Raw genomic sequence first — 12,289 nt, forward strand, 5'->3', positions numbered from 1 at the left:
TATGTAAAGTACAGGAAAAGTTGAAGAAAATAAAAAATATATGAAAAGTCAAAAACATAATGGTTCAAATCACTCCACTTTTCCCCTCATTAAAAATAAATAAACTACATGTGGTATTGATGCGTTTAGAAAAATCCAATCAAATTATAAAAATAATGAACCAGATTGGCCAACACGGTACACGGAAAAAATTCACGTACCTCAAAATTAAATTTTTGGGAGGTTTCTAAAATACCATGACAAATGCTGCAACACTTAATGAAAATGTCAAATGGTATGAATAAAAAGGTCTTGCCTCACAAAAAAAAGCCATCACACAGATCTAACAACCAAACAATTAGAATGATACAAGTCTCGGAAAACGGCAACAAAAGTCCCCAAAATATATAAATTTATTTTTTCCACACTTCTGACTTTTTCCACCACTAAAATAATTAAATTGGACATGTTTATTATCACCATAATTGTACTGATCAGAAGAATCATATTGCCAGGTCACTTTTTCCACTTAATGTATGCCGTAAAAATGATTCACAAAAAACAATGAAGAAGATCTGTATGGAGAGGAGTATGCATTTTGACATTCCATACAAATCTGCAGGAAATATGGAAATGGCTGAGTGTACCCATCAATTTCAGTTCATTTAATTTTTATTATACGTAAAACCATAATCGACTTTACCTTACTTTGTTGGAAATACATAAAAAAAAAAAAAAAATCCAGAACACGAGAAAGTAAATAGAAACCTTAGAAAGGTCCATCAATAACATCTACTGAAGCATTTGTTTAGTCCACATTGCTAATCACCAGACGACATCAACAGTTGTTTCCGACAAGCACTGAGCCAGATGGCTGTCCATATCAAGCTGCGAAAACCTGGGGAGAGAGAAAATACAAACTCTTATTATTTATGTGTAAAAAGTATTTATAGTATATTAAGGAACAAGGTGACGGTAAGTTAAAGCGTTTTCCAGGGATGTGATGAAAGTTATCTCACTGTATGTTGCACTTACTGTTTTGGAAACTGCATCAAACATATGGGACAGTTGTCAAATGAACGTGTGGCATCTGCGGATTTGTTTGTACTCTCTTTGCTTCTACCGTCTGAAGACTCTTCATCTACCATTATAACATCATTAGACTGAGGTTTCTCCTCTGTTTTAGGGTCCAGTGTTATCTTGTTACTTTTCAGAGAGGTTACTGTAGTCCATAAATTAATGTTCCCTTTTTGGGAGGTTTGTCGCGGCTCCTTGTTACGCTTTGTAGAACCTTTTTGGGAGGTTTGTGGATCTTGGATATTCTTTGATGAACCTTTTGGTAATGTCCGTGGCTTAGTAACATTTTCTTTAGCAATTTTTTGTGACATCTGTGGCAATATGACACTGTTTGTAGAAGTATTTTGTGGTCTGGGCGGGTCTTTGGTTTTCATAGAGACTGATATTCCAACTTCCTCAGTCAGCAAAACTGTAGGTTTTGTTAAAGTTGACATTTGGTTTTGTTGAAGTGTATCGGGGGAAAATCTGTCAATGTGCTCAAGTCTGGCTTCAATCTCTTGTACACAAGGCTCTTCTGCATTGTTAGTAGTAATGACAGCTGGAAACGCAACCCATTCAAAGTTCACATTGCCAACTTTAAACACTTCGGTGTTGATCGTCTCCTTTTCCTTTCTGCTCATCTAATAATGTTAAAATTAAAAAAAAAAAAAAAATTGTGATTGTTCATAAGATATATTAAGTAACTGAGTGATCACAGGCTCAAATATATACCATACACTGATGCAAGAAGTAAATGCACCCCAAATTTTATTCTACTTTTTAGCCTGACTAGAAATGCAATTACTGATGCTGACTGAAATGTGTTTTACAATACGTTTAGCCTTTATGGTAAGAGGAAAACAATTTCTTTAAAACAATAATTGTTTAATATTGGGAGATCTTTTATTTTAACTGAAAAATTACATTACAGGCAGCAAAGAAATTTTGAATATATTTTGATAAATTTACTTATAATATTCCTTCATTTCCTCAAGTAAAACACAATGAGGATGACTGACATAAAAGTGACCGAAAGATTACCAATAATCTCCAAGGAAACTTCAAAGTAAGAGAAGACCAATATAAAATACAATTCTGAAATTACTATAATTAAGAAGCAAAATCATTCCTCACTGATTTTGTGAAGAAAGCTTAGGCCCTTTAAAAAGACTGAAGTAATCTCAATTTGGGGCTCTCTACTGTCTTACTATTGTGACAGCTGTGTGAGACTTCCTACTTTTGAGCTGGAAGATACCACTGTGGGAGTGGAAACTGCAGACTGTAAACACAGGAGTCTCTTTACGTCAAGCAGAATGTAGTTATGGTATACCGTGTGTCCACACATATCCTGTCCACCGCCATTAACTTGAGAATGGCGGCAGCTATAGGCATAGAAGTGGTGTCTAGGTATAGTAAAGTATCCATGCGCTACGCAATGAAACCAACTATAGCACCACCTGGTGGAAAACAACACAGTTAGCATTTTTATCTCAAACGGAACGAGATAGAGAAAAAAAGTGAATTATAAACTTGTAGGGCATCATCAATTCAATATGATTCGACATCTTGCATACAGAAATGCTATGCTCACCTGACCTGACCCCATTGGACTTCTTTCTCTGAGGTCACATCAAACAGCAGGTGTATGCGACCCCTCCACCACCATTGCGGGACCTACGAGGACGTATCACAGATTGCTTGTGCAAACGTGTCACCTACCATATTGCACAACGTGCAGCAAGATACAGTATGCTGTCCAGAGGCAGATGTGCATTGCAGCTGACGGGGGCCACTTTGAGAATCAAAGTTACATGAGCGCCAGATGCATGACCAGCATTCAATGCTTTGGGGGGGGTCATGGGTTTAATATCATAGCATTTCTGTATGCAAGGTGTTGATTCATATTGAATTGATGATGCCCTACAATTTTTTAATTCACTTGTTTTTCCTCTATCTCGTTCCGTTTGAGATAAAAATGCTAACTCCGTTGTTTTCAACCAGGTGGCGCTATAGGTGGTTTCATTGGGTAGCGCATGGCTACTTTATACCTAGACACCACTTCTATGCCTATAGCTGCCGCCGTTCTTAAGTTAACCCTCGGATGGGATTAATGTGCCTGACAGGCGCTTCTCTTTTACTTTCATTTCTCCCTCCTCACCAGATTTTCAGGAAATCCCCTCTCCAGGTAGTCTCCTGGCTCTAGCTGCTGTGTGAAACTTGATACCACAGTTGGTCTGCAGAGCTTCAGGAGGGCAGATATACCTGTGCTGGCTTCATTGTTCCCGAACACATCACACTTTATAAGGTTGCTCTTGCTCTTTGCTCTGCTAATGTGCTTTTTCTGATGAAACTTCAGGATCTAATTCTGAATAATTGTGTGTGTAATTTTATTTTAGGTGCCTTGAAATTGTTTTTTTTGCCAATTTGTTCTCTTTTTAATAACAGTTATGTGTTATAACTGGGGGCTATGTGGTGGGAGTTTTGAAATGTGTGTATTTCAGAGTTATTACTTTTATGTTGAGTAAATGGGTTTGTTTTGCACCTGATAATGTGTAGTCTCTTTTATTGCATCCCTATGAAGGTCTCTGATCACTTTTAAATCACTGAAATTGCAAAAATTAGATATTATAGGTATTTTTTATAGCTTGCGACGGACAGGCACATTATTGCCAAACTCGTTATTAAAGATATTGTTGCCACCAGAGGGTTAATGGCGGTGGACAGGATATCGATGGACACACTGTATGTAGCTATGTATGTGGCTATGCAAGATTGATCCCAATATTTTGCAGTTCACCAGAATGAAGGAGGAGAAATACAGCAGTAGAGATTGAGCCTTCACTGTGGCCTAGCTGCGCTGCTGGCCCCGTACAATTTGTAGAGACCACGATTAACCCTTTAGTCTCAGTACATTGTGCTCCTATTAGCAGATAAAGACTGAAGATACAGCTGTCTCTTAAGCATTAATCTGGGCCGTTTAATACACATGGACATCCTATTATATATGATAACAATATTCAGCACAATGTAAACTTTAGGCTCCAGGGTGAAAGGGGGGAAATATTTTTGCCTAATGTGCTCATTAAACAATTCACCATTTAGAGGAGCTAAAACAAAAATACAGGGGGTGAAATAAGAATTATTCTTACCGATAATTCGGTTTCTAGGACCTTCCACGACAGCATAGGAGGTTGTCTCTCCACGCCCTAATTGGGACAGGAAGTTCAAGAGGTTTAAAAGGACCCTCCCACCTCCCACAGCCAGTGTCTTACAAAGAATCCATAGCATATGAGAAGTACTACACATTCAGGAATATATGAATACATAGGGGAGGGAATTACCTACTGTCGTGGAAGGTCCTAGAAACCGAATTATCGGTAAGAATAATTCTTATTTCTCTAGTCCCTTCCACGACAGCATAGGAGGAATACCAAAGAATTGATACCTAGGGGGGGACCACAGCCTGCAGGACTTTCCTGCCAAAGGCCAAATCCCTGTTGGAATCCAGATCCAGACGATAATGCTTCGTGAAAGTATGGAGCGAAGACCACGTAGCCGTCTTGCAGATCTGCTCAGGGGAGGCCCCTGCCCGTTCGGCCCAGGAGGCAGAGGTAGCCCTGGTGGAGTGCGCCGTGAATCCAGTAGGTGGAGAGAGATGCTGAGCGAGGTATGCATCTCTAATTGCCCGCACAATCCAGTTGGCGACGGTACTCTTAGCCACCTTCTTGCCCTTATTGCGGCCAAAGGGCTGGATGAACAGGTTAGAATCAAGGCGCCAAGAAGCAGTAACCTCTAGGTAGTGCAACACTATCCGACGGACATCCAAAGAATGAAACACTTCCTCACCCGGAGTCCGAGGATTCTGACAGAAGGAAGGCAGGAAGATGGACTGCGAATGGTGAAAATCCGAAACCACCTTGGGAAGGAAGGAAGGGTCCAGCTGAAAAACAATGCTGTCATCTCTGATGGTCAGGTAAGGTTCCCTAACAGACAAAGCCTGAAGTTCGCCGACTCTGCGAGCAGATGTAATAGCCACAAGAAAAGCAGTCTTGTGAGAAAGGGAACGAATGTTACAAGAGCACAGAGGTTCAAACGGAGACTGAGATAGTCCTGTAAGGACCACATTGAGATCCCAGCGAGGCGTCAGGACCCTCTGACGTGGACAGAGTCTACTAGCGGACACAAAGAACCGACGGATCCAACGATGATCTGCCAGAGCCGTGTCAAAGACTGCACTGAGTGCTGACACCTGAACTTTCAGGGTGCTAGGCCTAAGACCTAAGTCTAAACCACTCTGGAGAAAGTCCAGAATCTGCGCAATATTAGGCCGAAGAGGGTCAGGAGGCCGAGAACCACACCAGGAGGAAAATCTCTTCCAGATTTTGTTGTATATACTATTAGTCACAGGTTTACGGTTCTTCTGTAGCGTAGCCACAACTTTGTCAGAAAGCCCTTGGGCCTTCAGTGCCCGGGCCTCAGAAGCCAGGCAGCCAAGTTGAGTTTCTGGGGAGCCGGATGGAAAATCGGACCCTGTGACAGTAAGCTGGGGTCCGAACCTAAGAGGACTGGGCCGTCGATTCCTAGCGTCATGACCAGGCTGTACCAACTCCTCCGGGGCCACAGAGGGGCTACCAGTATAGTTGGGACCCCCTCGTCTCTGATCTTCCTCAGGGCCCGTGCGAGAAGAGGAAGAGGGGGGAACGCGTAAGCGAGGCGAAAGGACCAACTGTGGCAGAAAGCGTCTACCCCTAACGCCTCGTCCCTTGGGTTCAGGGAGAAATATGTTGCGACCTTGCGATTCCCTGCCGAGGCAAAGAGGTCCACCTCTGGTGCACCCCACCTTGCCACTAGAGAGCAGAACACCGCCTGATCCAGGCTCCATTCCCCTGGATGAACATCCCGACGACTCAGGAAATCCGCCTGAAGATTGAGGGAGCCCTTCAGATGGACCGCAGAAAGGGAGAGCAGAGATTGTTCTGCCCATTGAAAGATTCGGGAGGATACTGACTTCAGGGCGCCTGAGCGTGTACTGCCCTGATGGCGGAGATGTGCCACTGTTGTGACATTGTCTGAATATACCAGGACGTGAGAGTCCCGGACGAGGTCCTGAGCCGCAAGGAGGGCTTCCCTGACTGCCCTGAGCTCCCTGTAGTTGGAGGATTGGGAGCTGACGTAAGGACTCCAGACCCCTTGAAATGGGGAATTTGCCACCATTGCCCCCCATCCTCGTAGGCTGGCATCTGTGGTCAGTGTAACCAGGGGTTTCTGAGTCCAGGCAACCCCCACCTGCAGGTTGGCGGGACTCAGCCACCAGAGAAGGGATGAGGAGACGGACTCCGAGAGGCAAAACCTTCTGTTTAGGGATGACGGGAGTCTGTCCCAATGTGCCAGGATATGATCCTGGAGACACCGAGAATGGGCCTGAGCCCACCTGACTGAAGGAATGCAGGATGTCATGGAACCCAGAGCTGACATAGCCGCTCGAAGCGTCGGGCGAGCCTGCCTGCGCAGCTTTGATATTTTGGCTAACAGAGCTATCCTGTGGCCCTCTGGGAGAAAAGATGCCTGTCTGTCGGAGTCCAGCAGCACTCCGAGAAACTGCCGAGTGGAGGAGGGGGTTAACTGTGATTTTTTGAGATTGGGAATCCATCCCAGAGACCGAAGGATTCCCAAAGACCTTTCCACATGGCTCCGGAGGGTTGGAGCAGATGGAGCCATGAGAAGAAAGTCGTCCAAATATGGAACCAGACAGATACCCTGCAATCTTATGAAGGCGACCACCTCTGCCATGATCTTGGAAAAGATCCTTGGAGCTGAGGAGATCCCGAAGGGAAGTACATTGAATTGGAAATGAAGTACTTCCTCCCCGTGAAGCACCGCAAACCTGAGGTATTGCCTGTGTCCTGGATGGACGGGTACATGGAAGTAGGCGTCTTTCAGATCTATAGAGGCCATCTGATGGTGTAGACCTATCAGGGGAATAGCTGATTTCACCGACTCCATCTTGAACCGCCGGTACCTGACCTGACGGTTTAGACGTTTTAAATTGATAATTATACGGACGTCGCCGGATGGCTTCTTGACCAGGAAGAGACGGGAGTAGTGTCCTACCCCTTCTTCCTGACTCGGGACTGGGGAAACGACCCCCGAGTGCACTAGCTCTATAATCTTTGTGTACAACAGAGCCTGTGAACCCGGTGACGCCAGCGCAGTGACTCGGAGACCCGGAAGAGGGGGGGGGGAAGGAATTCTATGAGAATACCGTCCGAGATGATCTTCAGAACCCATTGGCAAGTGGTTATGGACTGCCACTGAGGAAGAAACGCTGAGAGTCTTCCCCCCACCCGGGCCGAGTCACTGTTTGTCCTGCTGAGGACGTTGCTGATGGGGAGGGATGAGGATGTTTCTCCCTCTACCTTTGGGATAGCTCCACCTGCCAGCCTTCCCTTTCCCTCTGGGCTGGGAGGCCTGAGGCATCGAGGGACGAAAGGACCGCTTCCTGTTAGGTCTAGGATCGGGCAAGGCCTTACGATCGGTCGCCTTGTCCAGGATATCATCCAGGGCAGGCCCAAACACTAAATCCCCTTTAAACGGAAGTGAACAAAGCCTCATTTTGGAGGTGGAGTCTCCGCTCCAGGCCTTAAGCCAGAGGGCACGTCGGGCAGAGTTAGAAAGCACCGAGGTCCTGGCTGCCAGGCGGACAGATTCCACCGAGGTATCTGCCAGAAAACAGGTAGCCTTCCTAAGCAAGGGAAGGGATTCCAGTAATTCCTCCCTAGGGGTCCCTTGGGAAATATGAGCCTCCAACTGGTCTAACCACCTAATTAGGGACCTGGATACGCAGGTGGAGGCAATGTTGGCTTGAATAGAGGAAGACGATGCCTCCCAGGACCGCTTCATCAGGCCCTCTACCTTCCTATCCATCTGATCCTTCAGTTGGGAAGTATCCTCAAAGGGAAGAGCCGTTTGCTTAGCTACCCAAGCCACCTGAACGTCTACTCTTGGGACCTCCCAATGTCTTCAGGCCAGCAAACATTTCGTCCTGGATTGAAGGAAGAGACTGCACTTCCTCTAAACCCATAGTGCTCCGAACTGCCCCAATAAGATCCACCAACTCTTCTGAGTGAAATAGCAAGGACTGGTCAGACCCCCCAGATGGAAATCCTTCATCAGGACCCTCAGAGGTGGAATCAGCGTCCTCCTGATCAGATGGGGTCGACTGGAGTCTCCTCTTTTTTGGAGGAGGGTCCAGGAGCAGGGCCAGGAGCAGGGCCAGGAGCAGGGCCAGGAACAGGAAGGGAGGCCAGAGAGGCCCTAATCTCCTGTTTCATCATGGACCGCAACTCATCTATCAGAGATGGTTGTTCGGCCCTAATAATCTGGTCCGTACATTGCTGGCAAAGCTTTTTATCCCATACTGCAGGGAGCTTCTTTATACAGATAGGACATTTTTTAATTTTTTCCACTCTGTCAGGTCTATCAGGCTTATCGGACTTGTCAGCTTTTTCTGACTTCTCAGGCTTCTCTGATTTTTCATTTCTGTCAGTTTTCTTGGTGGCCTTGTCCTCCTAGAAAACACAGACCATAGAGCCATAAATCATCTGATGAGACCTATGTCCGAGGGACCATTCCCCTCCATACTCACAGTAGCAGGGGGCACACTGGGTTCTGCAGATGCAGCTGCAGCGGAAGACATGACAGGGAGCACGGTTGCTTACCATGATCTGCCCCCCCAGTGACGGTGCACGTTCCCCGCCTCCCGCATCCGGTCCTGGGCAGGCCGTGTCACCGTCGGCGTGCCTCCACGCTGCCTCCGCAAACCGGAAGCGCTCGACCGGAAGTCCGCAAGACCGGAAGTCCCGCCTCCGGGAGCACTTCCGGATCGCTCCGGCAGCGTGCATGCGGGAAGCGGCCGGCGGCTCAGGGAGGACGCCGGCCGGGGAGCTCAACAGCCTGCATCACCCCTCAGGAGGATCCGGAAGGCTGGAGCAGCGGTCCCCCACAGCGTGAGGGAACAGCAAGGGAGGAGCGGTGAAGGCCCGACCGATGCTGTCCGGCTTAAGGTAACAGGGGAAGAAGGAAAAAGAAAAAAAAAAAATATAATGTAGTTCGCCGGCCACCACAGCATAGGAGAAAAACAAAACCTCTCCATGCCCCATGGGGACAGGAAAGACACTGGCTGTGGGAGGTGGGAGGGTCCTTTTAAACCTCTTGAACTTCCTGTCCCAATTAGGGCGTGGAGAGACAACCTCCTATGCTGTCGTGGAAGGGACTAGAGAAATAACTATTGAACACGTCACCAATATTCTAAGTGAATACATTTCTGAAAGTGCTATTGACATGTACATAAACTTTGTGATGTGTATTAGAGAAATTATACAGGGAAAAAGTATAGAACATGCTCAGTGATTTTTATCTAAAGAGAACCAAACATCAGGTCACAACGAGAGAAGAGGATATGAGGGCGCATGGACTGCCCTCACAAAGTGCATACGATGGTCCGATGCAGGAAGACAGTGTTCACAAAGATGGCACTGGAGATAAGGCGCCGATTCCATCTTAGGGAAGAGTTTTCTACAATACTTAGAAATGATAATTAACGTCTATAATCGCGACTGGGGGAGGAAGACCAGGCAGACAGGAGGGAATAGATAGCAAAATCCAACCTTCATATTCCTACCCCTATTGCACCTGTCAATCAAATAGCAGTGCATTGCTGTAACTTTACTTGCACATATTTCTGAAATAAAACATCCAATCTCAGAATAAAAAGGTATGGTTACATTCAGCATCTTAGTGCCAGTATAGCACTGGCTTTACTTTATATATGACATTCCTGATGGTTGGTTTTCTTTAATACGTTATACAAAAACTTTTGTTCGTGATGAAGCTTCAAGACTCCTATTAAGAAAAACTAGTTGCCTGCACTGCTCAGTTGGGATTTTGGGTCCATTCTTCCACACAAACATTTCAGAAGGTCTCGTGGGCTCCTTCTATGGACTTTGAGCTTTAGTTCCTTCCAAACATTTTCTATTGGATTCAGCTCCGGTGATTGCCTCTACCCTTCTAGTAGCTTTATTTTTTCTCTCTCTAAAACCAATTGCGAGTTTCCGTGGCTGTGTGTTTGGGATCATTGTTATGATGATATGTCCAATCTCGTTTCAGCTTCATCATCCGGGTAAATAAAAGTAGTTTGTTTGTTTTTTTTATCAAGTATGCCTCGGTACATTTATCCATTCATCCTTCCTTCAATTTCATGAAGTATGTCAGTGAAACATGTTCCCATCTATAAAGTTCCCTTTTGGTATGGTGTTAAAGGCCTCCAAAACATGGTGTGTATTATGGCATCCAATGAGTTAAATTTGTCTCATCTAACCCGACTATAGTGTCCTAGTATTTCACAGGCATATCTAAATGTTATTGAGCAAACTTGAAAAGCGCTTTAACATGCTTTTTGTTCCGCAATGAAGTCATGAGCGGTGAGCGTGTATACAGGAGCGTGCACACAGGCCATGGAGGGTGAATGCGTTACTTATGGTTTTCTTTTACACAATTGTACCTGCTGATTCCAGGTCTTTCTGTAGATCTTTACAATTGGTTTTTGCCTCTTGGTCAACTAATCTGATAACACTTTTTACTCCTGTCGAAAATCTTGCAGGGAGCACCTGGTCATGGCCGGTTCATGATGAAATTATATTCCTTCCATTTCCAGATTGCTTCAACAGTGTCACTGGAACCTTCAGTACTTTAGATATTTTTCTGAAACCAATGCCATCAGTATGTTTTGCAACAATAAGGTTGCAAAGGTCTTGAGACAGCTCACTGGTTTTACCCATCATGAGATGTGTCTTGTAAGGCACCTTGGTAATGAGACTTTTTTTTTTTTTTTTTTATAGGCCATCAGTTGACATTTCTCACAAAGTAGCAGGATTGCATTTTAATTACTGATAGATTTCAGCTGGTGTCATGACTTTCCATGGCTTTTTTTGGTCATCTCTCTCTTCATTTATTCAATACTTTTTCCCGTGTCATTTCTCATTATTACACATAAATTTATGGACAGCTATGCTTTGATTTTTTTTTGCCTGTGTGGACTGGATGGGTTGTTACAGACATATGGTGAGAAATCCATGTCAATAGCTCCTAGCTATTGACATTAATTTATATAGCATCAATAAAAATATATTTACTTTAAAAAAAATTGGTGACATGTTCAATACTTATTTTGCGCGCTGTGAATATATATTTATGGCAAGTGATAGGTCCTCTTTAGATGTTATGAAACACACAAGATTATTTTACCAGAATAGAATCCAAGAGCTCAAAGTTTCGGAGTTATTGTAGAATGGTAAAAGTTATGACAGCATTATTCAACAGCTGGTAACTTTCAATTCTTTACAAGTATTCTGTATCCCACCCAACAAAAAAAAAAATATATTGAGGCAGTGTTTTGGGGGGGGGGTGTTTACATAAAAGTCCTGTAACCATAGTAACAGCAAAAATACTTATGAGCCATTACCCCAATCGCTAAAGCAAAATTAAATAAAAGGGTGCATTTCCTTACACAGGGCAACTTTGCAAAATTCACATTTGTGCCAATACAGCTGGAGAGCATTTAGTATCTTATAAATTGTTATTTAACTACAGTTTTTTTGGGAAATAGGCTTTTTATTTGCAATCTACTGTAGCCAGAATGGAAAAAAAATATTTGACACTGCCAGTTTAAGTAACGCAGGTTTTCAAAAGAAAAGCTCCACAATCTGTTCAAGTAATAACCCAGCTCTGAGTGTTTGTCATCCGCAAAGTAAAAATCTCTGTAGAGATGTACTTAATACATCATTACAATCTAATCTGATACATATTGATCCCAGTACAGCCAACGACCTGTAACGTACTGCCTTTAATTCATCACCACAGCAATTGTCTAAGAAAAGGTCACATTTTATATCCTAGTTATTTTCCAATAGAAATAGCCTTACAAGCTCAAAACACAAGGCAATACATAATTATATCAAATGCTTTTTTTTTCCTATGGATGGTAGACACACTGTTGTATTTTTGTTAGATCACTTACTTCCGAATACAGTGGAACCTTGGATTAAGAGTAACTTGGTTTGCAAGACAAGAAAATGTTTTTAAAAATGTGTAACTTTGCAATAAGAGCAAATACTCACTGTGCACACCTCTGGTTCTCTCCTTTCACAGAGCTCTGACCCGCTCTGGAGGTAAATTTCTGTACATATGTACTGTATAC

At 44.2% G+C, this 12,289-nt stretch overlaps 1 protein-coding gene across 1 annotated transcript in view; it reads right to left on the reverse strand.

The window, feature by feature from the left end:
* Positions 1-301: 301 nt before the first annotated feature.
* The window catches only part of FAAP20 (FA core complex associated protein 20), an 80,334-nt gene continuing 68,346 nt past the window's right edge, over positions 302-12,289 (reverse strand). Inside the window, exons 4-5 of the mRNA XM_075327822.1 lie at positions 1,015-1,676; positions 302-877 (exon numbers count right to left, since the gene is read on the reverse strand). Of these exons, the coding sequence (XP_075183937.1) occupies positions 805-877; positions 1,015-1,676 (735 nt within the window). The 3' untranslated portion in view covers positions 302-804. The remainder of the gene's footprint in view (positions 878-1,014; positions 1,677-12,289) is intronic.

Source organism: Anomaloglossus baeobatrachus, chromosome 11, assembly GCF_048569485.1.
Source record: "Anomaloglossus baeobatrachus isolate aAnoBae1 chromosome 11, aAnoBae1.hap1, whole genome shotgun sequence".
Taxonomy (NCBI): domain Eukaryota; kingdom Metazoa; phylum Chordata; class Amphibia; order Anura; family Aromobatidae; genus Anomaloglossus; species Anomaloglossus baeobatrachus.